Source organism: Coccinella septempunctata, chromosome 5 (genome assembly GCF_907165205.1).
Source record: "Coccinella septempunctata chromosome 5, icCocSept1.1, whole genome shotgun sequence".
Classification (NCBI taxonomy): Eukaryota; Metazoa; Arthropoda; class Insecta; order Coleoptera; family Coccinellidae; genus Coccinella; species Coccinella septempunctata.
Window position 1 is genome coordinate 9,150,381 of NC_058193.1, and position 24,139 is coordinate 9,174,519.

Below are 24,139 nucleotides of genomic sequence, written 5' to 3' on the forward strand. Positions count from 1 at the left end.
GATAATGTATCAAATTACAGTATCATATTCCTTCACTCAAGAAAGCGCCATTTAAAAATACTAATTCAACCTGTGCTAGTATATTTACAACAAAAAAACTGCCCTTTTTCACAGAATTTGTTTGAAGTTAGACTCTCACACTCTATAATGTGAAGTCATTAGTTAAAAAACAATAAAAGCCCTGAAAAAATTCACATCTCGAGAACAATTTTAGTGCAGATTCTATTTTGAAAGCAACTCGCACAGCAAGTAGTCGTGAAAAGAAACACAAAATTCATTCCAGTCTGAGGGTGAACTGAAGAAAAGCAAAAAATCTCAGGATATGAAAAAATTATAAAACTCACTTTTTTTTCCGTCCACCATCTGAAGTCATCCAACCATATCCGTATGGGTAACACTGAATTATATCGGCATCTGTAGCTTCTTCATATTTTGTCCTTACACCAAAAGCTACTGCAAAACATTCAAAGTATGAAGTATGATACCAACTTCAACCAAATGATATAATTTGCATAAATAGGTAAACAAATAACAAAAAAATAAAAATACGAGTAGAAATCCGTAAAACATGGAATTCATTAGCTCCCAATCACATGTTAAAATAGATATTATAAAAAGAATAAAGATTAATTCGAAAATTCCATTGAATAGATTCAACCTCTCGTTCAACCTGGTTGTGGTAAGGTAAGACCTAGGGATGAAAAATAATAAAAATTAACATATACAAATATTTCGCTGACATTATGGCACAAATGGATAGATTTAATAACACGTGCAAGTAGATGGAAAACGTTAAAGAGGAAATAAGTTACTTACCAAGAATCAAGTGGTAATCAAACTGGAATTTATTTCGTTTCATATCAATACACACGTTAGTCTCACACAAACACACAAAACGATCGAAACAACGCGCAAACGACAAAATCAAAATGGCACCAATGAATGCTTCCTTGTTCGGCTTGCGCTTCTTCGCATGAAACCCAAATCTCACGTACTGCCGTTTCTCGTTTCTGCACTAAGCAGGTGGCTAGAGTGGCTAGTGATCAGCGTTGCCGGGTCCAGAAATTTTATTCCCCTGTATAAGGTATCCAGAGTAGAGTAAATCTTTACTATGTTGAATTACCTAGATTCTTGATTTTCATTTTTATCAAGCCTTGAGAAGAACGGATAGAGATATAGAGAATATCGACTTCTGAAAGTAGTACTTGTTAAGTTCATTTGTATCCAAGGAATAAAATTATTTATTTTGAGTCAGTTCCTAAGACAATATGATTAAAAATAATTCATCTACTTCACAAATTATTTATTATTATAGGTACTTATAATGATTGAATGCCGGTTATACAGTTACAGATAAAAGCTGAATCCAACGTTGAACCCAATTCAACTGACTGCCTGACAATGACAAAATAGAACTGAACTGTCCAAAATTACAATGGATTCAACTTTGAACTCGGTACCTGAACTGTAGAATGTAAAACCGTGGCTTAGAGTAATTGAAGATAGTGTAATATATGAAATAGAACACATTTCTGGACATCAGAAAATAAATCTTAGGAAAATTTCTCCAACCTGGCATCGCTGCTGATTCTATCGGGGGGGCTGGGAATGCCGCGTCGACGCACACTAGTCTAGTCGAGAGAAGAGCGCGTTATTTAAAAAATTTAAAGATGAATTTTTATATGAAAACGTTTCAGTGAAATCAAAATATCATTTCCTGAAATATTTCATGAAATATTGACAATTTATTTGGGCTTCCACTTCATCTTTCAGAAATATTGTAATGAAATATTCTGGAGCGATTCTGAAATATTTATTGTAGTATTACTTGAAACGTTAATGAAATGTTCAGTTGCATTATAGGTTCTTTGGAAGACAAAATATTTTATACATATTAGCGATCTTTATACAAATTACATATCAGCCAATCTTTCAAAGAGCATTCAGTAAGATTTCGGGAATGAAAATTGATATAATTTTTACACTTTCAGCTTTTCATCGAAAATTTTCCACTGAAATATTACTTCAAGGTTTTTTTCAATGTATTATGTAGACTAATTAGAAATATTTAGTTTATATTCCTGCAAATATTTTTTGAAAAATTTAGGAAATATTTCTCACAAATATTCTGATTCCTATGGATATTTATTTTCCTGAAATATTGCAAAATCTGTCATAAAAATTTCGTAGAATATTTCATGAAATATTAATGAATCTTATGAAGTCATATTTCATGAAACATTTATTACATATCATGGAAATATTCTGCCAATCTTGCGAAAACTTTCTTGCCGTAAATATTGTCGAAACCTTTCATAAATATTTCAATGAAATCTTTCTTGAGAATATTTTGAAATTTTTCACTGCAATATTCCATGCTGTGTGGGAAGTGATTGAGCACCATTAACCTTAAAAGCAACATTCAAAAACCCACAACAGATACACTGTCATAACCTTGACCAACATTATTTCAAATTTTTGTATTTAGTTAATATGGAATTATATAATTCCATAAGATGTTCGGTGTCTGATCTAAAATTAACAGACTTATTAATATTTATATGTATCATCTCCAAGATGTTTCTTTTTTTGAAATGTTTTTCGTTGTCTATGATTTTAACATTTGAAAAATCAAATTTATGGTCATCTTTGAAATGATGGGAACACAAAGCAGTCTTTTTAATATTTTTTACATCTCTCATGTCACATCTATGTTGATTAACCCTACTTTTTAAATATTGCCTAGTTTGCCCCACATACAAACTATCATAGTCTAAACAAGGAACCCCGTATACTACGCCCGATCTAAGTTCATTTTCAATAGGATCTTTAATTCTGCTATATAATGAGGCAACAGTTTTATTATGATAAAAAACTAATTCATTATTATCTATTTTAAGAGTTCTTTTAATCTTCTGTGAGAGGACTGGTATATACGGAACTTTAAAATAAGATTTGGTCGCTTAGGTGTCATATTTTTTCCATTAATAATTTCTTGCAGAAGTTTAGGGATAATTTTGTTAAACCGTGGAGGACACAAAACTCACTTGATTCTATAGTGATATTTTTCATAATTGCGATATCAATTATATCTGGTAATACATATCCGAATGCTAGGTACGTTGGTTCTTCAGGTCCAATAACGATTGCTTCATGTTTTTCAGCGAGATCTTTCAGTTTTCTGCCATTTCTGTTTTCCATCCTGCTGTTCCATTCTGGAGATTTGCAATTAAAATCTCCGATGCAGATTTTCGTTTTTGTTCCATCTAGTAAGTTTTCTTCTTCCAATAAGTTATTTGGGGGTCTTTCATATGCCGATGTGACTTCGACTCTCTCTCAATTTATTTCAGCAACAATCGTCATTGTTTCTATTTGTGACTCGTCAGATCTTCCCTTAAAATAGCGTTTCAGATCTCGTCTAACCAGTAAGGCAACACCTCCTCCAGTGTTTGCGATTCTGTCACATCTATATATCTCATAATTCATGATGTTCAATCGCGTATTTGGTTTTATTCTTGTTTCCTGTAAGGCTATAATATCAGGTTTTCTCTCTGATATTATTTCTTTTATCTCGGATTTTCGAGTTCTGACCCCGTTTATATTCCAAGGGACTATTTTAAGGGAATTTTTCCTAGTTGTATGTTCCATTATTTCAGTTTACTGAACATTCCATCTCTCTTTCAATTTTCAACATGATTTTGTTGAAAATTTTCTCAGTAAAAGTGTCTAAATCGTCGGCGGATTCGGAGACTTTTCTGTTTTCTTTAGTTTTGTTGATCGTAGGTTTAGCTTGGGGCATTATCTGTTGCTCCTTCTTCTGTATTGGTTTAGGTACTTCTTTTTTCTTGTCGTCTACTTTGGAGAGGGTGCGCTCCTTTTTCTCCTGGACTTTTTGAGGGATCGTGCTCTGCTGGGCCGATTTCTGGCCTGTTTTCCTCTTCCTTGTCACTAATTTGAAATCGCTACATCCTTTGTAGCTTGCTGGATGGCCTTCTTCGCCGCACAGAACGCATGTGGCATCTCTCCTCACCTTCTTTGGTAAGTTCGCAATCTTTTGTGCAATGATTGCCCACACATTTAACGCATCTGTATGGACGCCCTTCTTTTTTATTCCACTACAATGCAGAGATTGTAGAGGCGTCTTATTTCGAAAATCTCCTTTCTATGAGTTTTGACCAGGTATAAGGGCATAAACTTTTTGGTTTTATTGGATGTCATTCTGGACACCTCGGCGTCATGGATTCCTTGGACATTCAGATCATTTTTGATTATATCTAGGTCAGCATCTATTGGGAGATGCCTTATGACTGCGTAGATCCTTTTCTCTTCCTCCATCTGGTAAGTAAGGTACTCCTTACCAATCTGGTCAAAATATCTTAATATCTTATTTCTTATATCTTAATATATATAATTCTTCTGTTCGTGGCTTTGTCACACAACTCCTCCTAAACGGCTGGGCAGATTTTGATGAAATTTTTTGTGTATATTCCAGTGAACTCGAGAATGGTTTAGAATCACAATTTAGTCCACTGGAAAATATTTTTCTTGGAAATTTTATACTTTAAAGGGAAAAATTTTATATTTTTGTTAGTTAATTCAAAAACTACTGGACCGATTTCAGAAATTTTTTCACTCTCAGAATGCTTTATCATTCCCGAGTGGCATATGCTATATTTTTCACCGAAAAAAATTCAGACATCTACAAAAATTCCAAAAATGTACGAAAATTTGCAATTTTCAAGCTATTGTTGCGTACGCTGCGAAAACCTGATGACTTACATTGATACAATGTATGACAAAAATGTGGCTCTTCAACAGTTCTACAAAAAAGTCCGCGAGAGCATATGTCTATCTCTCAAGGTTAACTGAAAAAAACCCTTTAAATGTAATAAAATTTTTACCAAAATATTGCCTTATTTCAGAGGATGTTTTTATGAATACGGTATCGATTCTAATTCAAATAAATAAGCTATTCATCACAATTATTTAATAAAGAACAAAATTGCCCTTTACATAATTTGATTCAGATGAATACTTTAGAAGATATCGTAGGTTGAAGATAAAGCCGTATCCCGCATCAAATAATGATGCTGCCGTAGAAGACGTCAGTGAGAAACCGGCTACAGACTAGGGCTCAGAATTTTCGGGATGAGTCAATTCGAATATTCGTTTCATGCTTTTTTCGAATATTCGAATTTATTCGAATTTTCGAATTATTCAAATCTTCTTAATCTTATCTTATCTTAATATATATAATTTTTCTGTTCGTGGCTTTGTCACACAATTCCTAAACGGCTGGGCCGATTTTGATGAAATTTTTTGTGTATATTCCAATGAATTCGAGGATGGTTTAGAATCACAATTTAGTCCACTGGAAAATATTTTTCTTGGAAATTTTATACTTTAAAGGGGAAAAATTAATTTTTTGTTAGTTAATTCAAAAACTACTGGACCGATTTCAGAAATTTTTTCACTCTCAGAATGCTTTATCATTCTCGGGTGGCATATGCTATATTTTTCACTGAAATAAATTCAGACATCTACAAAAATTCCAAAAATGTAAGAAAATTTGCAATTTTCAAGCTTTTGTTGCGTACGCTGCGAAAACCATATGACAAAAATGTGGCTCTTCAACAGTTCTACAAAAAAGTCCGCGAGAGCATATGTCTATCTCTCAAGGTTAACTGAAAAAAACCCTCTGAATGTAATAAAAATTCTACCAAAATATTGCCTCAGAGGAGGTTTTTATGGATACGGTATCGATCCTGATTCAAATAAATAAGCTATTCATCACAATTATTTAATGAAGACGTCAGTGAGAAACCGGCTACAGACTAGGGCTCGGAATTTTCGGGATGAGTCAATTCGAATATTCGTTTCATGCTAAGGATGATTTAATAAATAGTATCTTTCCAGATTTACGGAGAAATTTCACTAATCATGCATGGCTACGTGAGCGAGCTATTTTAGCCGCAAAACATTTAGATGTTGACGCAATCAATTTCAAAATACAACAGTCATTGCCTGGTGATGAAATTACATTCAAATCAATTGACACTGTTGTTGATGCAGATGAAATTGTCAACTATCCTGTAGAATTTTTAAATTCACTTGATTTACCTGGAATGCCACCACACATCTTGCGATTGAAGATTGGCTCACCAATAATTTTGCTTCGAAATTTGAATGCACCAAAATTATGTAATGGTACGCGGTTGGTTATAAAAAAAATCATGGGTAATATTCTTGAAGCCACTATAATGAGTGGCAAATTTCAAGGTGAAGTTGTACTGTTACCACGAATCCCAATGATTCCTTCAGATTCACCTATCCCATTCAAACGTCTACAATTTCCAATACGCTTGGCATTTGCTATGACAATTAATAAGTCACAAGGTCAAACAATGACGATTTGTGGATTGGATTTGGAAAATCCGTCCTTTTCTCACGGCCAATTGTACGTTGCATGTTCAAGGGTTGGCAAACCATCCAATTTGTTTGTGTATATTCCTCAAAGAGTAACCAAAAATATTCATTCAATGGCACTAAGTTAGTTGAACTTTTTGTTAATTGAAAATATACAAATGTTATAAAATATTTTGAGTTTCAACTTTATAACCTTCAATTAATGCCAATGTAACTCTTTATTCAACACAGCTGCTATGTAGCAGCTATGTAGCAGCATTGAAATGTTTCAATTTCCTCATATTGTACCTATTAACACTACGGATAGGTTGTATTGTAGCAACAGTATAATATGTAATTTGTACTTTTCAATAAAAATTTTCATCAATAAGCATTACAGCTTATACACTGAGTATATAAAAAAAGTAGGACTTGTGTAGGTTAGTACAAAACAACGTATGTCGTTGCCATGAAAACTAACAAATCACAAGACCAGCCCTTGAGTGTGTGTGGTTTTTTTCATGGCCAGTTGTATGTTGCGTCTTCACCTTCTGCTCTATTTATTCTCGCACCTCGGAAAAAACTAAAAATGTGGTTCATCATAAGGTACTACAATGAGAGAATTTTTGAAACATTGAAAACAAAAAGTTAAATTAAATATGCACAACAATAATGTTACGCTTCAATAAAGTTGAGTCTTTTCATGTAAATAAAAATGTACATACCTTTTTCAATGTAATTAGATTATTTGTATATTTTGTATCTACTTTAATTTCGCCTAATATATCTCCTACTTGAAAAAATACCAATGGTTAGTTAATACAACTTTATATATCTCTGAGGCGAAACAAAGTTCGCCGGGCCAGCTAGTTTCGTTATGTTTCTGTAGTCGTCCACAGTTGAGGCTAAGGGTGGAATTTTATCTTTTTTAGGTAACTCCGTTGATTTTTTTGCGGTCTCTTCGTCTGAAGATGAACTTCCTTTACGCGCGCGTTTTGTGGGCGGCGCGTTCCGGGTTTTTGCAACTTGAGTTGCAAAATGCGAATTGCGAATTTCCGCTCTATAACACATACACTTATTGAAATTACAAAAAATTCTCCAGAGAATTCTCTTCAAAATTCTCGCAAGAAAACGGCAGAGATTATTTTGTATGTAACTGAACAGAGAATTCTACCGAAAGTGCGTATGCAACGGTAAAGAATTCACGGCGCATGAAATCTCGAGTAAATTTTCTAGAGAATTCTCGGATGTTGCAAACGGGCTTAACAGAGTAGTTCAAATTCATAACAATATACCGAACGCTCGTTGGGGTTATATATCGGGAAAAATTAATCCTGCTGATCCAGCTAGTCGGGGTTTAACACCGAAAGAGTTTGTAGAATGCGAATTGTGGTGGAGGGGACCGGATTTTCTTTTTACTAACGAGAGAGGTTGGGATTTTTCTTATAAGGTATGGAAATATTACCGGAACTGAAGGATTCACTCACCGAAACAAAACATTGCTTCCTAGCATTAAAAAACGATTTATCTTATTTTAACGACATTTTCGATCGTATATCTTCCACGTCTTGAACGAATAATTGCATATATTCTACGATTTCGTGACAACATGAAAGGATCTTTCGATAAGATGTCTAAAACTCATCATATTGAAAGGGGTTCACTTACAGCCGAAGAATATGACAGAGCCTTGAAATTCGCCATAAAGATTACTCAGTATAAATTTTTTTCAAACGATATTCGATTGTTACAAAATAACAAAGTTTGTTGAAAGAAATTGTTGTCCTTGTAACCATTTCTTCCTTCATCCGGACACCTAATGATGGAGGTCGTTTGCGACACTCCCAATTCAACTATCATCTAAAACATCCATACTTAATACCTCAAGAAAGTAGATTAGCTAAGCTAATTTGTGATTTTTATCATATTTTTTCTGGACATGGCGGTCCTCGGTTAGTAATGTCTTTAATACACTGAACACATTGGATACCTAACCTCCGACGATTGCTGAGAAAGCGGATTTTCCGATGTTCAGTATGTTACCCTTTCAAAGCTCAGGCAATTGAACCCCCTATGGGTGATCTACCGGAATATCGCATTCAACCGACAAGATGTTTCACCCACACCGGAGTGGACTTTGCTGGTCCCTTTGAAGTAAAATTGTCAAAGTATAAAACCGAAAGATATCAAAAATGCTATGTAGCTCTTTTTGTTCGCATGGTATCTAGAGCGATTCACTTGGAATTAGTCAGTTCTTTAACTACTGAAGCGTGCCTCGCTACCTTAGACCGTTTCATTGCACGTCGAGGTCTCCCTTCGACAATTTACTCCGACCAAGGTACCAATTTTAGAGGCGCAGCGAGAGAGATAACTGAAATTTCAAAATTTTTAGATAATAGCAATATATATATATATAGCGCACTATATGGCGAAACACAGAATTACGTGGCAACATAACCCACCGGAGCATCTGTCGCGATCAGATATCAAATACGACGGTCTGCAAACGGTGTTGATAAATAGCGAAATTTTTAATCTCTGTTTATGATGAATTCTTCGAGTGATGGTGAATACACTGAAATGGAGATTGAAGACAATGGAGAATGGAGAAAAGTGCGCCACAAAAGAAAGAGGAATAGAGATCCAAATTTGCCCACTCAGCTAAATCCCAAACAAAAAACAATTTCCGCCTGTACAAGAAATTCCTAACACAATAATGTCACCTCCTATCATTTATCGGACCCATGTGAGGCCCACAAAAAATGATCAAACAACAGAAGGGAATTCCATTATTCACACACACGTTCAAAATAATTCTCCAGATACACTGCAAGCCACTAATGTTGAATCAACAAAAGTAATCCACAAAAGAAACTATTCCGCGAAAATGAAAGAAATTACTAATAAACAATATAAGCACTTATTTTATATAAAAACTGCTGAATCCTTACTACGCAAAGATCTTTCCAACATATGGGAAGGAGAGTATCCAAACTCAGAAGATTCTATTCTATCAACAAAACAAGGATTTCTACTTAAAACCAATCAGAATAAAAACTCAATAGTGGTTACCCTCAATAAACTTGTCGCAGAAGAAAAAATTCAAAATTTTAAAGAAACACATCCATCCCAAAATAAAACCAACACAACAACCAGAGAATTTTATGCTTCATACAGTGTAGTGGTTGGTTCGGTTGAACTTGATATTTCAGAAATAGAAGTCAGCGAATATCTCCATCGCATGCAGGTGGAACATCGATATTGTAAACGTATCATAGCTAGAGCAACAAATAAACCAACCTTGATGATTCGAATTATAACACCCTGCTTAAAATCATCTGAGAGACTACTAAATGAAGGATTATTCTACAAGCACAGATATTACCCAGTATATCCTAGCAATCCACCTGTACCAATCCCACAACATTGTTCCCGTTGCCAATCTTTTGAACACACTCGAGAAAATTGCACCAGTCCCATCAAATGCACCAAATGTGAAGGCTCTCATCATCACAGCAAGTGTAGCAGCCAACTTCCTCCAAAGTGCGTTTCATGTGGCTCAGAGGATCACGCAGCTTGGTCGCTAAAATGCCCCCGTAGACCAACGAAACCGATAGATGGCATACCCAATAGCCAAATAAAACCCCTCAACAAAAAGTCTATGGAAATCGATAAAGAAATAAAGAGAAACACAAAATTACATTCAGTCGTAACGATACATGACATGATAATCGACACATACATACACAAATTGAACAAAAAAAAAATACAAACAGGGAAGAACTAATTGCCAAACTTAGGAAAAGATTTGTTGACCAATACTCAATCGACACAGTGGCCCATTTTTCAGGAAACAGGCTTTATCTTCTAATGTTCGATCTGGAAAGTCCTTCATCTATTTCACCCACACAACCCATCGGAGGAGGTATAAACACGCAAGTTCATGTCGAAACTTAGGATTATGTACGCCAACCTCAACAGCTATACACCAAGAAAACACCTCATAAACAATATCCTTGAGAGGCACGAGATAAACTGCGCTCTTTTTGTTGAAACAAAAACAAAAGAAAATACCAACACGAATTATAGAAACTGGGATATAATACATAGAAATGGGAAAGTCGTAAACAAGAATACTCGTGGTGGAAGTCTAATTCGGGCACATCCTGGTTTAAGGATGACTAGAGAAAATCCCCCAAAAATGAACAACCCTTTGAACGAGGCAACTCACTTTTCCATCCCCTTTCTTGAAGATAAGCTTCACATTTTTCTGGTGTATTGTCATCCAAATTCTACTATCGAACAAACCATCTTCAACAAAGTTTGCCTCTACAAATATTCCATGATAATTGGAGATCTTAATGTCAACCCCAGAAAAGCCAAGCAGATAACTGAATTTTTAAAGAAAGCTCCATTCAAAATGGCTAATACACCTCCAACATTCAGAATGGCCAACAACCCAGATAATACCCCTGATCGTGTGATATACACCAGAAACATGGAGAATAATATACAGTCAATAATAACACACCCTGATCTCGGTACTGAACATGATGCCATCGAAATTTATATTGATTTGAACAAACCAATCCTTCAGGAGTACCCAGCAAGAAAGAATATAAGGAAATGTAACATGGAAAAACTTAATGACGATTTAGTAACTTACGTCAATGGAGTTTTAAAAGAACCTATAACACAGCAGAAAATTTTCCAATTCAGCTCTATTCTGACATCTCTAGTGCATGAAAACAGCCCTGACCTCCGAACCAAATATTATGTACATGAATTACCACCATACATCATCAAGTTAATAAAGAAAAAGAGGAAAATGCATAGAGATTATTTAAGAAGCCCCAGTACTGAAGTCAAAAAAGGGATCAATTACTTTAACAAAAACATCCAGACCCTGATACAACAATATAAAGAGCATAAGTGGATGGCAGTCTGCAATGAAATAAATGATAGTAGAGGAAGGGATTATTGGAAACAAATGAAGAAATTGACACGATATAAGGAAAATCGAAATGCTGGACCAATCGAAGAAAACAACACTTTATATTCAACAAATGAAGAAAAAGCAGAAATCTTTGCGAAATATTACAAGGACACTTTCAGTGAGAAAAGCACTCCACAATATGATAAACAAAAGTATGATGATGTAAACAAGTGGTATACTGACTATTTTCGAAGTGAGCCGGTAATGGAGTTGATGTGCTTGGAGGAGGAACTTTATTATGAAACAATGTACAAAGGAAAAAGCACAGCACCAGGACACGACAATATCACCAAAGAACTTTTACGCAAACTGAACCCAACTGTACACGAATATCTCATCAAAATCTACGAGTTTTGCATCAATACACACTACTTTCCTAATGAATGGAAACACGGAATAATCATCACGATTCCAAAATCCAATACTGCAGTTCGTGCATTGGGAAGTTATCGTCCAATTACGCTATTATCTGTTTTGGGAAAACATCTTGAACAAATAATAAATAAACTTGTTCAAATGGAAATCAGCCACAAAATTCCAAACTATCAATTCGGATTTAAGGAAGGGAATTCAACTATTCATCCGTTAACTTTATTAACTTCGAATGTTCAGGTGAACCGTTTAATGGGAAATCACAGTGCTGCTTTATTCCTGGATATTACAAAAGCTTTTGATAGCATTTGGCATAGAGGTCTTCTATACAAACTTAAATTGTTGGAATGCCCAGCGTACTTAATCTGGCTCATAAGAGCCTACCTGATGAATCGCACCTTTCAGGTGAGAGTGAATGGCTGCTTATCAACACTATTTCACAGTGAACAGGGTGTTCCACAAGGCTCTCCACTTGCAACACTGCTTAGTAAGGTTTATTTGTTTGGCATCTATAACCATAATCCCAAGCACTTTGACAAAAACCTGTATGTGCTGCAATTCGCTGACGACCACACACTCATTAGTCACAACAAAACTCTTGGAAAAACAATAGACAATCTACAGCTTCTACTAGATTCGACATTAACATGGTTCAACACATGGAGGCTACGTATAAACCCAGAAAAATCGCAGTTTGTCATATTTCATCACAACATTACTCCGAACTCGCCTAAACTGGTTCTGGCAAACTCCAACATCGCTTGCAAAAATAGTGCCAAATACCTAGGTGTTGAGCTGGACCACAAATTGTCTCTGATGAACCACACAATACACAACAAGAAGAAATGTATCAACAGGAGCAAGCATTTTAGATCCTTAACCTACAAGGACAAAGGAATAAGCACCAAAACAGCGGCTCATATTTATAAAACAATATGCCGCCCTCTGTTGGAATACTGTCATCCAATCTACATCACCAGTAATAAAACTGTCAGGAAGATCCTTAGTACCGCAGAGACCACATCGCTCAGGGGAATCACTAAAATGAGACACCCCAGGAACTCCTTGTATAACCCTCCCAACAGCATGGTATCACTTAAAACGTAATATGGAAAATGTCAGGTTTCATTTGGAACCTTTTTTAACGACCGTCAATCGAATAGAGACGATTCTGAACTCGAGGCCGTTTTGCAACCAGACATCTTCTCCGAATGATGATTTGGATCCTCTCACACCGGAACATTTTTTGATAGGAGGTCCATTATTGTCTCGATGCGAGTGCGATTTGACAAATATTCCTACAAACCGTTTGACTCAGTGGCAACTAAGCCAGCAGTTAACTCAATCATTTCGGAAACGATGGATGAATGAATATGTACATTCATTGTAATACCGGCCTAAGTGGCAGAAACCGTCTAGGTTGCTTGTGGAAGGTAATTTAGTTTTATATTACTCACCAAATGCTCCTCCCACGCATTGACCGCTTGAAAATGTTATTGAAATTATAAAGGGTCCTGACGGGATTGCCAGGCTCAAATCCACAAAGACTTGGAATGGGAACCAGTTACAGAATTTATGAAGAGAAAGGCGGAAAGGATATTCGACAAAGCCAAACAACATCCAAATGAGGAACTACGAAGATTAGTCGACTACGATCCAACGGAAGAAGCTAGAAGGTCAAGAACCTACCACCGAAGACCGAGAGATCAGTTAAGGATTTAAATGTAACGAAAGAAGAGCTTAACCTATAAAAGCTATAGGCAGCATACAACTATCAACACGACTATGATCGTGTTAGAGTCCAGAAACCATAAGAGTCAACTGGTTAATAGGCAAAATGCCCGGAAACTATGAAGAAGCAGTTAAGGGTTTTTAGTGGGTCTCGAGCTCAGAGAGTGAGAATTCCCACACTGTTTCCCCTCAGAAGAGGGTGTGTTCGTCTGTTTTGCAGATTTTCCCCCTGCTACACAAAAAAAAACAGGGTCCTAAAATTAAAAACAGCAACTGGGGTGATAACAAGACCAGTAAATAAGGTAACACTGTTACCATCCCAATAGTTTGTCAAATTAAATACTTCAATAATTAATTAAATGATGATTTGTATGAAATTGAGTTTTTTTTTGGGTGTCAATAGAGACATTATTTTTTTAACGAAGTATTTTTTCCAAATAAAAGTTTTTTTTTGGATGTTTTCATATTTGTATTCAAAATATGGGTGGGGGTATGTTCGGTTCTTAATGTTTTGGGTAGCTCCCGTATTTGGTAACACTCGCATCTTTTTCATTTTCTATGATTTTTCTTCTCCCTTTTCCATACATGTGTAACCGAGGGGAATATGAGCGAGATTAAAAACGCATCGACTGCAACGAAAAACGAAATAGTGTGAACGAAAAACAAAAGTGACTTCCGAAATGAGAAAACTGAGTATTGAACGCCGTGTGGTGATAACCGAGTTTTGTTTGTGTTTGGATTTGAAGAACTGCTGAAGAATTCTCCCCATAACGGGAGCTCTCGCAACATGACCAGGAATAAAGGAGACTCAAGGTCAGTCCTCCTGCCTTTTCTTCCTTATTAAAAGGATTGAAGGGATTTTTAGATTGTTTATATGTAAAATTTAATTTAACCGGACAGATTCTGAAGAGAAGTTGCTCAGCTAAATTTGATAATTCAAAGTGAAATTATTGGTCCACTACTTAGTTATTAATCTATAGATAGTGCAACAAACGAGAATGAAACTTCAAATTATCTTACTGAGTTTTTGAACTGATTGGATTTACTAGGTTTGCCACCACACAATTCACTACTGAAGGTTGGATCAGTTGTCATTATGTTAAGAAATCTTAAGCAGCCAAAACTATACAACGGAACACGTTTGGCGGTGAAACACCTTAAGAGTAACGTGATTTATTGCACAATACTAAAAAGAAAGTATAAAGGTGATGAAGTTCTCATTCCCAGAATTCCGATGATCATTGCAGCTTCAAAGCGTCTGTCAAGAGTTTTGGCCCATGGAAAGTATCTGTCACTTATAATATAACTTCAGAATAATATGCTTTAAAACATCATCCATGTAAAAATAATTTAAGTACTTAATTTTAGTTAACTTTGCCACCTGGCACCTGTCCAGGTGTTACTAGGCATGCTCTACAAGTTCGCAGGTATTCAAAGCACATGAGACTCTACTGATAACCTAAAGTTTCATCTGTGTGAAAATAAGTTATGTCTGGTCGCTCTGGAATCTTGGACTAAATGAAGGAATTGTAAAATATTCAAAACAAAAATTCATAGTATGAACAACAATTCGGTACCCACCTCTCATATAAAGAGAATTATTTCAATGTAAATAATAATGTACAAACCTATCTCAATGTAATTAAATTCTTTGTATATTTTGTACTTTAATTTCACCTACTATATCTCCTGTTTAAAAAAACCCAATGGTTAGTACAACTTTATGTATCTCCAAGCAAGGCGAAACAAAGTTCGCCGAGTCGGCTAGTATCAAATATAATAATTTCACGAGAACGCTATTAACCGAATTCACAGAGGGAGTCCGGAAATCGTGAGGGAGGTTTAAGGATATACTACATCAATCCCTAAAATCAGTTAATGCTAATCATAACTGGGAACAACTAGCGTTAGACAGGTCACAGTTATAATGGAGACTCGAGAAGGATACAGCGGCGGCCAGATCTGGTTGGTTACTATTCATGCCCGGAGTGTGGAAGGATCTGTGGGACACGGTTGGGTCTCTTCAGTCACAGAAGGACACACAGTCGCAATTAGCCCTAAGAAAGTTTTTTCTTGGAGATTTATTCCCGGTAACGGGATGCAGCAATGAATGATGAATGAATTAAACGTAGCGACATCTACTGGCGTTATTCGCAAGAAGGAAAATTATTTTTTTTTTGCTTTAATTTCATAAAATTTTTCAGAATTCTGATGTATTTTATGTTAACCCGGCCATTGTATAGGTAAATATCACACACTGAGTTATAAATGGTGTAACCCACAAAATGGCAACTTAGTTTTATATATTAGGATATCAAATGGAATCGTCCAAAATTAAACTGAATTCCGCCGATGGTTCAAGAAGTTTTAGGTTTCGTTGAATGTGAGGACTCCTATGGATCAAGAATATCAAAAATAATTTGCTGGAATGAGAGGCAAACTTCAATCAACAAGCGAGCTATGATTGATTTAGGAATTCTGCATGAAAACTTTCCTGACCCTATAGATGAACAAATTTCGGTTAATACATTATCTACTGATACTACTTTATCAAAAGATCCCATTCATACTGAAATCGGAATAATTCGTGAGAAATTGATTGAAGAATATTCAGATGTATTCAGTAGTGAAGGTGAATTGAAAGCCATGACCGATAAACCGATATTCATTTGAAAAGAAATTATATTCCGTTTTCCATATCATGTCCTAGAAAATATGCTTATGCATGGAGAGAAAAAGTAAGAGATGAATTTGAGTTTATTATTCAAAAGGATATAATCAAACTTTGTGAAGATTCTCCTTCAGATTATATTATCGAATGGAAATATAAGAATCTGTGTGGATTATACAAAGTTGAATAAATTTATTAAAAGATCTGTTCATCCGTTTAAATCACCTTGGAAAGCTGTCTCTAATAAACCAAAAATTTTTGGGGATATTGGCAGTTGCCTCTGGATAAAGAGAGCCAGAATGCCAGAATCTAACAACATTTTTAACACCATGGAATCGATTTCAGTTCTTAAGGAATCCAATAGGATTGATAAGTTCTGGTGAGTACTGCAAACGTGGTGATGAGGCATTATCTGGAATCCAAAATATCGAGAAAGTAGTTGATGACATATAAATTTTTGAATAAATTTTAGATGTATGGAAGGAAAAGAAGAAATGTCGGTCGAAATGCAGAATTTATTCTGAATAAGAAGGGCATAAAAGCTTATCCGAAGAAGATATCATCGATAAAAAAATTTCCAAAACCTGAAAGGTCAGAGTAAAATACAAATCATTTTAAATTACAGATTATACAAACAATTATATCGTCACCGAATCAAAACAGAAGTGTCAAATAACAGAACATAGACAAGGGAGGAAACTTCAAATGTCAAGTATCACAAACACAAAGACAATTGAGAGATCTTTTTTTTCGTGAATTGAATTAATCGTTTTTTTTTCTTTTTCCGTTCTTATTCACGTCGTGCCCAATAAAATGTCATAGAAAATGACTTAAGGTCATTAACGTCTTCTTTGAAATTTACGGTGTTGTTACTCCTGATGGAAATCATCTCACTGATTATTTCTCTTATAACCATTGCTCTCTATATCTAGTATTTCCACATCGTCGAAGTTGAAATTGTGGCCTTCACCGAACACATGATAGGTTAGGGCAGTCTTTTCTTTGTTGCTCACGTGCCTTGTATCATATTTGTGTTGTTTAATTCTATCTTTTAATTACTGTCGAGTCTGTCCAATGTAACTCCTGTCACAATCCAAGCAAGGTATCTTATAAACCACAGATGATAATAGTTCTTTTTTGGTGGTTTCTTTCAGTCTTGAGAAGAACCTGTTTGTGGTAGAAATGTTGTAGAAAGCGCATATGCCATTAAATTCCCCGAGAATCTTTTGAATCTTGTGAGACAGGCCATCGATAAAGGGAAACCTGTGAAAAGATTTTGTGCTGTCATCTTAGGTAGATCTTGATGTATTTTCTTCTCTCTTATTTTGTATCCTTTTGATCGATCTATTTATGAGGTAAATGGGAAAGGTGTTTCTTGTAAGAATATTCTTTTCACTTCTCAGTTCTCCTTATAGTATTCTCCATCACTCAATTTCAACGCTCTATTAATCAAGTTATTCACCACATTAATCTTTTGTGTGGTGCTATGGTTACTGAAAAAATTCATTAGTGTGTTCGAGTTACTAGGCTTGAAGTACCAACATGTCTTGAGAGTGTTGTTGACCTTCTTGATTGATCAAGGAATGGAATTGAGTTATCTACCTGTACTTCCATCGTGAACTTTACTCATCATAAGAATTAAATAGATCAAAAAGTTGTTGTTTTCTGTTATCAGGTATAATAAGTAAGGTATCATCTACGTACAGTTTGACCATCGGGATATAGAAACTTATAAGTAATAAGACCCAGGTGAACCAGTCATCCATCACAAGGTTAGCGAATGATGGACTGGAAGGAGATCCCATTAGAGGAGCCCAGTATTTGTCTGCAGTATTTTCCATTAAATACGAAATAACTGCACTCAAAACACGAATCCACCAACCTTAAGAAACATTTTCTACTTAGGTTCGTAAAATTCTTTATATAATTCCATCGTTTCTTAACCACAGTTACCACAAGTTCTTTGGATATATAGGTGAACAGGGAGACTACATCCAATGATACTAAAATGTAACTTTCCGGAACATGGACATCCTGTAGATCTCTTTTGGGATCGAATGAGTTTTTTACATTTTAAGGTGAAGTTGGTAACACCTGAGATAGAATTTGGTGGAGGAACCTTCCAATATTGTAGGTTGGACAATTGATGATATTGGAAATAGGTCTTAAAGAGACGACTTCCTTGTGGGTCTTCCTGAGGAAATATAACTTGGGAGAAATACCATTATGTCGGATTAATTTCTTGTACTCTTCAGCTGTAATAATTGATTGAACATCATCAGTGTCTTGTTAATCTTGTCTTGGTACAATTTGGTGGGGTCTGCCGTCAACAGCTCATAAACTTCAGGGTCACTTAACATTCTGTATGCCTCCTCCAAATACTCAGCTTTATACATAATTACCGTAGTGTTACCTTTGTCTGATGAACTTATAATTAATTTCGGGTGATCCCTCACAAAGTTGTTTGTGTCCGCCAACTGTTTCAGCGTCGGAGTTTGCTGAAGTCTATTTTTATCGGGGTTATTTTTATGGTTGTTGATGGCGTTGATACATCTGATTCTATATTTTTTCTTCATCTCTTCAGTAATAGAAGAGACAGAGATGCAGCTCTCTATGTCCTTTATGACCTCCAATGTTGGGAACTTGAATGGGGGGATTCCATATTTGGGACCGAGAGATAACACTGACTTTACACTATCAGGTAGAACTAAATCTGTATAGAGTATAGTTTTTTATACTGGGTGTGGCGTAATGAATGGATAATATGGTGCCTGCGGGTAGAGGTCCTTAGGGCGGTTCAGAAAAAAACATTTTATGTTTCGTAAAAGTCTCCTGGTTTTCGATAAATTGGAGATTTTCGAAAATTCAAGAAAATCACACCCTTCGCCACTTGTTTTGCAGGCAAGACTCCATATGGAGGAATTTGTTCAAACTGTTTTTTGGATAGTTTTCCTGGATAGATGCGCTATCGAATGTAAATTATTATTTTTGGGCGCATGAATAGTTTTTCATGAAAAAAAGATCTAACTCAAATTTTCCGTTTTGATTATTTTTTGTTCCTAAGTTCAACACAGCGTGGTGTAAAAAATAATATGGTTACCTGAGTACCAAAGCAAGAGGAAACAAGCCTGTTTCACTGAGATTCTGAAATAGTATACCTCACTCTATTTCCAGCATTAAATTCAAAATAAATTTCTATTACAATGAGTCAAGGCAAAGTTTGATATAAGCCTTTTTCTTTAATTTTTAGCAAGTGAAATGACACTTGCAAGCAGAATAAACGAATAAAGCATGTATTCATACGAAGTTGTAAAGCATCTAGTAGAGCTCCTGATGCCACTTTGAACACTTTTTGCAAAACTCTATTCAATTAAACGATATTTTGAAATTGGTTTTTTCTCCCGTACTCTTTCATTATAAAGCCCTATAGTTATAAAGTTAATAGGTTTCAAGCGAGTTTCAAGTGACGAAGTGAATTTTAGCACCTTTGTAATTGAGAAAAAAAGCTAAAAATTAATTTCTATTACATTGAGTCAAGACCTTTATTACAAAAATGCTGAAATTTAATTCATAACTTGAAATCAACTTGAAAATATTGATTTCACAATGTTAGGGTTCAATTATAAGAGAAAACGAGAAAAAATAACAATTTTGAAATATCCTTTCATTGAATAAAGTTTCACAAATGATGTTTAAATTGGCCATCATGAGTTCTGATACATGCTCTATAGTCTACACTTTCTAATGAATCATAGCTTTATTAGATATGAACAATTTTAAAATGAGTATCGTTTCATTGATTAAATTTCACAAAAGATGCTCTAAGAGGCCACCATGTGCTTCAGTACATGCCCTATACCTTCTTATAGAAGATTGCTTTATTCTGCTTGCCGTTCTCATTTTAGCTGCTGAAAATTTTAGAAACAGTGTTTACATTATACTAGGCCTCAACTGATTGCAATAGGATTTTATTTTGTATTAAATGCTGAAAATACAAAGAGTTATACAATTTCGGAATCTCAATGAAACGGGCATGTTTTTTCTTGCTTTGGCTCTCAGGTAACCATATTATTTTTTACACTGCGCTAGGTTGAAATTATGAAAAAAAAATAAGCAAAACGGAAAACTTGAGTTAGATCTTTTTTTGATGAAGAACTATTCATGCGCCTCAAAAATAATGAATTACTTTCGATAGATCATCTAGCCAGGAATACTATCCAAAAACAGTTTGAAAAAACTGCTTCATTTGGAGTCTTGCCTGCAAAACGAGTGGCGAAGGGTGTAATTCTCTTGAATTTTCGAAAATCTCCAATATCTCGAAAACCAAGGCACTTTCACTTAACGTAAAATATATTTTTTCGAACCGCCATAGAGTCCTCTACCCGCAGGCTCCATATTATCCATTCATTACGCCACACCCTGTATATTCGTCAAATGTCAGCAGATTTATGGCAGGTTTCTGCGTCTTCAAAAGACTATCAAGTTTGTCAATATTGTTGTTCCTAGTCTTCCGTAAATTCCTATCAAAGACCCTCCCTGCAAAGGTTCTGAGGGTGTAAATTAAACTTGTAGACAACCAGTTCGAAAGGAAGACATCATGGACGAAAACCAAACAGATTTTAACTATTTCCATTTGAGAGTTTAAGACTGAAAGATAGCCCATGTAAGAAAGTATTCAAGTTTGTTTCTGTTTTTATTTCAGCTCAGTATAGGAGTGTCTGTCTTATGTGTGCCATGGTTGAGGTGGAAAAGACCAGACCTAGAGCGACCAATCAAGGTCCACCTTATTTGGCCTATACTCTATATAATGGCGACTATCTTCATCACTGCTGTACCAATGGTAGCTAGCCCTGTAGAAACTGGAATAGGAATACTTATGATACTTTCCTCAGTTCCTGTGTATTTTGGGTTTGTTTACTGGCGAAATAAACCAAGATGTTTTCTAATGATCATCAATAAAACGACAGTGTTTTTGCAGAAAATACTTCTTGTTGTTGGTAAAGCGAAAACAGCTCATTTGTAAAGTTATTGATGGATTGTTATTGTTACTTATGTAATAGTCATGATTTGATGAGCGTCTTTGAATTAATGATCTATTGTTGAACTTGTTTAATTTTACATATTTTTGACGAAAATGAGACGGTGTAATTGTTGATTCTTATAAATTAAATTTTCAATTCAAAAACTCTCACTTCTCTCAGGAATATCAAGAACTTTTGGATATTCGATATGGGTTGCATCGTTCCCCATTTGTTTTTTTTACCATTTCAAATTTGAAATTTTGGATTCAAAACTTTTTTTCTCATTGAATTTTAAGCCTGAGTTATTCATCGACAATAGTTGAACAATATATATGTCGTTATTATTTCAGAGTTTCGAGACTTGTTTGTTTTGGAATTATCATTTTATCAAGCATCGCTCTTGAGGTAATTGAAAATTCAATAGTTTGTACGCATAATCATCTTTTGGCATAAATATCTCTACTCAGTGATTGTCGAATACAATCTCCTTCTCCAACGAAACATATATTAGTATCGGGTATATCTTATACAACCTGCTAAATTGTACATCTGATATTTTTCTCTCTGTTATTGTAAGTCGTGCCACCTTTTGTAACTATTCTGAAGTCGTCAATTTATATAGTTGAAAGTTATTTCAGATGACGCAAAATGAAAAACATCATACGGTGCGATTAACACCAACAGAAAGAAAAACATCATACAGACAATTTAGCAAGCGGTGTGATAAATCCGAGTATATCCTGAGACTTATTTTTTTTCATACTGAAAAAGCCATGCAGTGACAATAAAGTGTTGTAAAAAAAAATGTTTTCTATCTCCTGAAACCCCTAATTTGAAATACATATCAACATTTGACAATTCATTCATGTGTGGTCTTGACAATCGGATGTGTTTTGATCGCTCCTAAGATGTCTAAAAACATGGTGTATGCACTCGTCAATTTTTGAATGGAATGACATTAGACCAAATCGAAAATAAGAGATTTGTTTCGTGGCGGCGCCACCATGTTCTATCCTTGTTTTATTAAAGAATGTCTAATGATACTCTGTCGTTTTATTTTGTTCTCTGTTGATATCGGAAATCACAGTAATCTGTGATCCCGATCGATCAACGAATCTGCAAATATTTCATCACTATCGAAGGATTCGAAAGAGTACTTGCCATTCTTCGAGTATTCATGAGGAGGATAATTCAACATAATTTCAATAAAACACAGTTAATTGGCGAAATATCCAATATATTCAATTGACGGAAACGGAATTTTCACTATACATGCTCACAATTCACATTACGTATTTTCGATACATTTCCTCCGATTAAATATCGCTGAAGTTGCCATAAAACTCATAACTGTATCTATCCCGAATCTTCGTTCATCTGATTTGGTTCTGCCTTAAATTCCAACAACAAAGGGTGATAGTCCAAAAACTATTCTTAGCTGAAGTTCTTGATCAGAAAACTGAACTGACATGTTGAATAAATGACTGTTGTACACCCTTTCTCGAAACTAATACATTTTCACACACCAATAATCGTTTATAAATACAGCACATTTGCAAGGCGTAGGAATATATTCAAATTATTTTCAAATATCAATTGACAACTGTCAATTTCTAAATAGCGCTACCTACAGTGGGAAAAATGAAACTTATCTTTTATTTCCATTGATGGAAAAACAAAATCTAATCAGTGCATACACCATGTTTTTAGACATCTTAATCGCTCCCCGAATTTTCTTCTGTGAATTCGTTTAAGTTTGATAATAATTTTCAAATTTGGTTCATTTGATCCTGAAGAACGCTGCTTTTCAATTGTGCGGTTTCAGCTGTATTTTTTAAATCAAATTACAACTTGATAAGAATACTCAAACGTACATTTTATTGTGCAGAATGCCTACAAATTGTTCTAAGTGTGACAATCCGATAAGCCGAAATAAACCTGGTACGAAATGTTATCAGTGCGTATCAGAAGTGCATTACACCTGTGTTGGTTTTTCTTCCGATCTAGTAAAGTTATCGGAAACAGCTGGATTTAAATGGGTATGTATAGCGTGTTCCGAATATCATAAGAAGCCCAACATCGAAAGTAAACTTGATCAAATTATGCTTGATTTAGCAAGGATGAACGTTATGAGCCTTGGGAAGGAAGTTTCTGATCTGAATTCCGAACTTAGTCTTCTGCGAAAGGAGAATATGAGCATGAAGAAGGAGCTCAATGATGTTCAACAACAATTAAAACAAAGGGATCTTGAGATAGTGGGTGTGCCTGAAGCGAAGAATGAAAATGTTGGTACAATAATCCGGGATATTTCGTCGAAATTGGGAATTCCCTCCCTGGATACGTGTGTGGAAAACTATTATAGAGTTCACTCGTCGTCTAAGGATAAGCCTCGTCCCATAGTTATCAACTTTAAGACCAAACTCTATCGAAGCGAATTTATGAAAGCATATAAAAGGCATAAAAGTCTTAACACTGCGGACATTGGATTGAAAGGTCCCATTTCGAATATATATGTCAATGTGAGTCTTTGACAGCCCACAACAGGAAGCTATTCTACGTGGTTAGGCAATTTGCGAAAACGAATGCATTCAAGTTCTGTTGGACTCAGGACTGTAAAATTCTTTTGAGAAAAGACAAGGGATCTAGGATAGTCCATGTGACGTCAGAGAATCAATTGCAGAATTTGTCCAACTAATTCTTTTTAATCTTACAGTAAGCGACACATAGTTCAATGAGCTTAACCTTAACATATATTATCAGAATTGTCGTGGTTTAAGGACAAAAACTGGTGATTTTTATACAGCTTCTTTGACCACAGATTATGATGTTATCTGCGTTACAGAATCTTGGCTTAAACCTCACATAAACAGCTCGGAAGTTATCTCGGGTAAATACAACATATTCAGAAGAGATAGACATGATACAAATAGCGCCAAAAAGGAC

General features: G+C 35.2%; 1 protein-coding gene across 3 annotated transcripts in view; it reads left to right on the forward strand.

Moving 5' to 3' along the window:
- The window catches only part of LOC123314442 (large neutral amino acids transporter small subunit 1), a 439,580-nt gene extending 417,582 nt beyond the window's left edge, over positions 1–21,998 (forward strand). For all 3 annotated transcript variants that reach the window (XM_044899734.1, XM_044899735.1, XM_044899733.1), the window contains one exon: positions 20,878–21,998. In XM_044899734.1, coding sequence (XP_044755669.1) covers positions 20,878–21,198 — 321 coding nt within the window. In that variant the 3' untranslated portion in view covers positions 21,199–21,998. The remainder of the gene's footprint in view (positions 1–20,877) is intronic.
- The last annotated feature ends 2,141 nt before the right edge of the window (positions 21,999–24,139 follow it).